This window comes from Notechis scutatus, chromosome Z (assembly GCF_049901735.1).
Source record: "Notechis scutatus isolate UNSWTSFEM ecotype Mainland chromosome Z, rNotScu1.2, whole genome shotgun sequence".
NCBI lineage: Eukaryota > Metazoa > Chordata > Lepidosauria > Squamata > Elapidae > Notechis > Notechis scutatus.
Genome location: NC_142025.1, coordinates 122,953,136 through 122,955,836, shown reverse-complemented (window position 1 = coordinate 122,955,836; position 2,701 = coordinate 122,953,136). Strand labels below are relative to the sequence as shown.

Here is a 2,701-nt window from a genome sequence, read left to right as displayed (position 1 = left end):
ATTGGAGACCCTCCCCCCCGCAGTCCGGAGGAGTGGAAGAAGGAGGGCCGAGGTGAGCGAGGGATGCCCGCAGCCTGCCCTCCCCCTTCCCTGCGCTTCCCCCCTCCCTCTCTCCCTGCGCTCCCTCTTCCCCCTGGCTCGGGAAGGCGCATCCTCGCTTGAGCCGCCTTCGCCAACCGGGCGCCCGCCCGCTGCTGTCCTCCCGGGAGGGGCGCCCGCTGCAACCTTGCCCTGCCTATCGGAGAGGAGGAAGAAGAGGGGGCGCCTGGGGAGGGCGGAGGGAGGGTGAGGGTCGCAGCCGGTGCAAAAGGACGACCCCTCCTTTCCCCCCTCCCCCCACTCCACGACCCGCTTCGGTCCGGGTTTCCCCGGAGGGGAGGACATCTCCCGCCCGGCCGCGTGTGTGCGCGTGTATGTGGGAAGCGCTTCGGGGGAGGGGGGAGGCGCGAGCGAAGGCGGGATAAAGGGGAGGGGGTTTCCCCAGAGCCCCCGTCCTCCTCCTCCTCCTCCCTCCTCCTCCTCCTCCTCCCTCCCCTCTCTCCCCCTCCCGCCGCGCCGCCCGGTCCTTTAGGAAGGAAGACGCACCGGGGGGGGGAAAGGGCTGCGTTGGGAGGGGTTGTTCGTCCACCAGGGGGCAGCAGCGCCTCACCGGAGGCTTCACGGGATGGTGCCCTCCCCCCACCCGGGAAGAGCCCCCACCCCACCCCTCCCCTCGCAGATGAGACTTAGCTGGGGGGAGAGGAGGGCGCAGGCGAAGCCCGCCAGCCTTAGTTCCCCTCTTGGAAGACTCTCGGGACCCGCGTGGCTAACGAGGGAAGGGCGACCCTCCCTTTCCCACCCCCGGGTTTGGCGGGGGTGGGGCTCGCTTGGACCCTTCCACCAGTCCCTTCCCCTCCTCCCCCGACTCCCCATCCCCCCCGGGACCAGGCAAGGGAGGGGGCGCCCTTCCAGCAGAGGCTCTCAGGAAAGTGGAGGGGGCCTTTGGGAGGAAACCCCCGCCCTCCCTCCCTCTCCCTTGCGAGGCCGGCTTCTGGCTTCTCCTCCCTCCCCACCCAAGCGGGGAGGGGAGGGGGGCTCCCAGCCAGTCCACCACCCCTCCTCCTCCTCCCCCCCCTCCAACGGGGCAGGGAAAGGGTTAAGGCGGAGGGAGGGGCGTCTCTTCGCTGCCCCTGGGAGGAGTTAAGCGGGAGGGGAGGGGGCGTCAACCAGTCAGCTGGTGGGGGGAGGGCCGGGGTGGGGTGGGGGGTGGGCTGGACTTCCTGCCCGCTGGGCTTGTCAACAGCCAGGCAAAGCGGGCAGAGGAGAGGAGCGGAGCAGGAGGGAAAGAAGGAAAAGCGACTCCTGCCACCCTTTCGCCAGCCTTGCCAGTGTGTGTTTTGGGGGGTGAGGGCGCGGGTTCCTCCTCTCTCGGGGGGAGGAAGGTTGGGGAGGTAAAACCGGCCCTGATCCCTGGAAGGCCGACAGTTGGGGTGAGAGAGAGAGGGGGGGAGCAAAGGAGGTCTCACCCCGGTTGCCGTCCACCGCCCGGCCTTGGCATGGCTCGGAGAGGAGCCTAGCTCCTCGACCCCTGAAGCCGGGTTCCGGGGAGGGGAGGTAGGAACAGGGCCAGACCTCTCCCCCTCCTCCCTACCCTCCTCCTCCCTCCCCTCCCCGGGGCCGCTTCTCTTCCCCGCCAGTTGGAACAATGCGGGACGCCGGCCAGGCCGATGCCGCTTAACCTGCCTTTCCTCCTGGCCCAGGGGTGAGGAGGGGGAGGACTCTCCCCACCCTTGGCGGGGGGGTGTGTCTTTGGGAGAGGGGCTTCCCCGTCCTCGGATCGGCCTCTACAACTCCCCTTCCTCCCCAAACCCACCTGCTGCGTTGCCTAAGGGGGGAGAGGGGCTGCCGACAGAGAGAGAGAGACCACCACTCACCCCGACCCCTCGACACGGGGAGGGGCTTCCTAGACAGCACCCCTCACCCCCGACCCGTCAACAAGATGAGCCTGGGGAAGAAGAAGAGCGGCTTCCAGATCACCAGCGTCACCTCCGACTACGAGAAGGGAGCGCTACTCCGAGGAGCAGAGGGGAGGACGGGGACCCCGACGACCCTCACCTGCTAGAAAACGGACACCTTCCCACCCTCCCAATAGGGGACCCCCCCCCAAAAAAGCGGGCCCTCGGCCACCCAACTGGCTTCTTGGGCGGCACCGTCGGCGGCGGGGAGTCCAGGGTCACGGTTCCGGGTGGTCAAGCTGGACCACGGTTTGGGGAACCCTACCGGCGGGGACGATGGACTTGCCGCGACTTCTACGACCAGGAGATCGACCACCACCACCCCGCCCGTCGCAGCACCACCACCACACCTGGCCAGGCGGCACCACTTGGCGAGCGACCCGCCAGCCGCAGTCGTTGGATTCGCGGCTGGAAGTAGCAGGTTTGCTGAGCCCGCCGCCACCTTCATCTCCTCCTCCTCCTCCTCGTCCTTGCGCTCCGGGTCCACGCCGGGCCGGGCTCGGCCTCCAGTCCTTGCTGCTCCTCCCGGGCTCGGGACCACCGGCCTACCAATCCCGTTCGCTGGGGGAAGCCTTCCCGTTCTGCGCCCGGGGCGCCGGCCAGCCTGGCGCCTCTGCGGGGCAGCGGGTAGGCGAGACCCCCGGCGCCGAAAGGGGCCCCCAAAGCCGGAGAGACCGTCCCGGGCGTGAGAGGAGAAGAGCAGCCGC

At 69.5% G+C, this 2,701-nt stretch overlaps 1 protein-coding gene across 1 annotated transcript in view; it reads right to left on the bottom strand.

Moving 5' to 3' along the window:
* NYAP1 (neuronal tyrosine phosphorylated phosphoinositide-3-kinase adaptor 1) overlaps nt 1-2,442 on the bottom strand; it is a 45,437-nt gene extending 42,995 nt beyond the window's left edge. Inside the window, 1 exon segment of the mRNA XM_087947413.1 lies at nt 2,260-2,442. Coding sequence (XP_087803539.1) covers nt 2,260-2,442 — 183 coding nt within the window.
* Nucleotides 2,443-2,701: the final 259 nt, after the last annotated feature.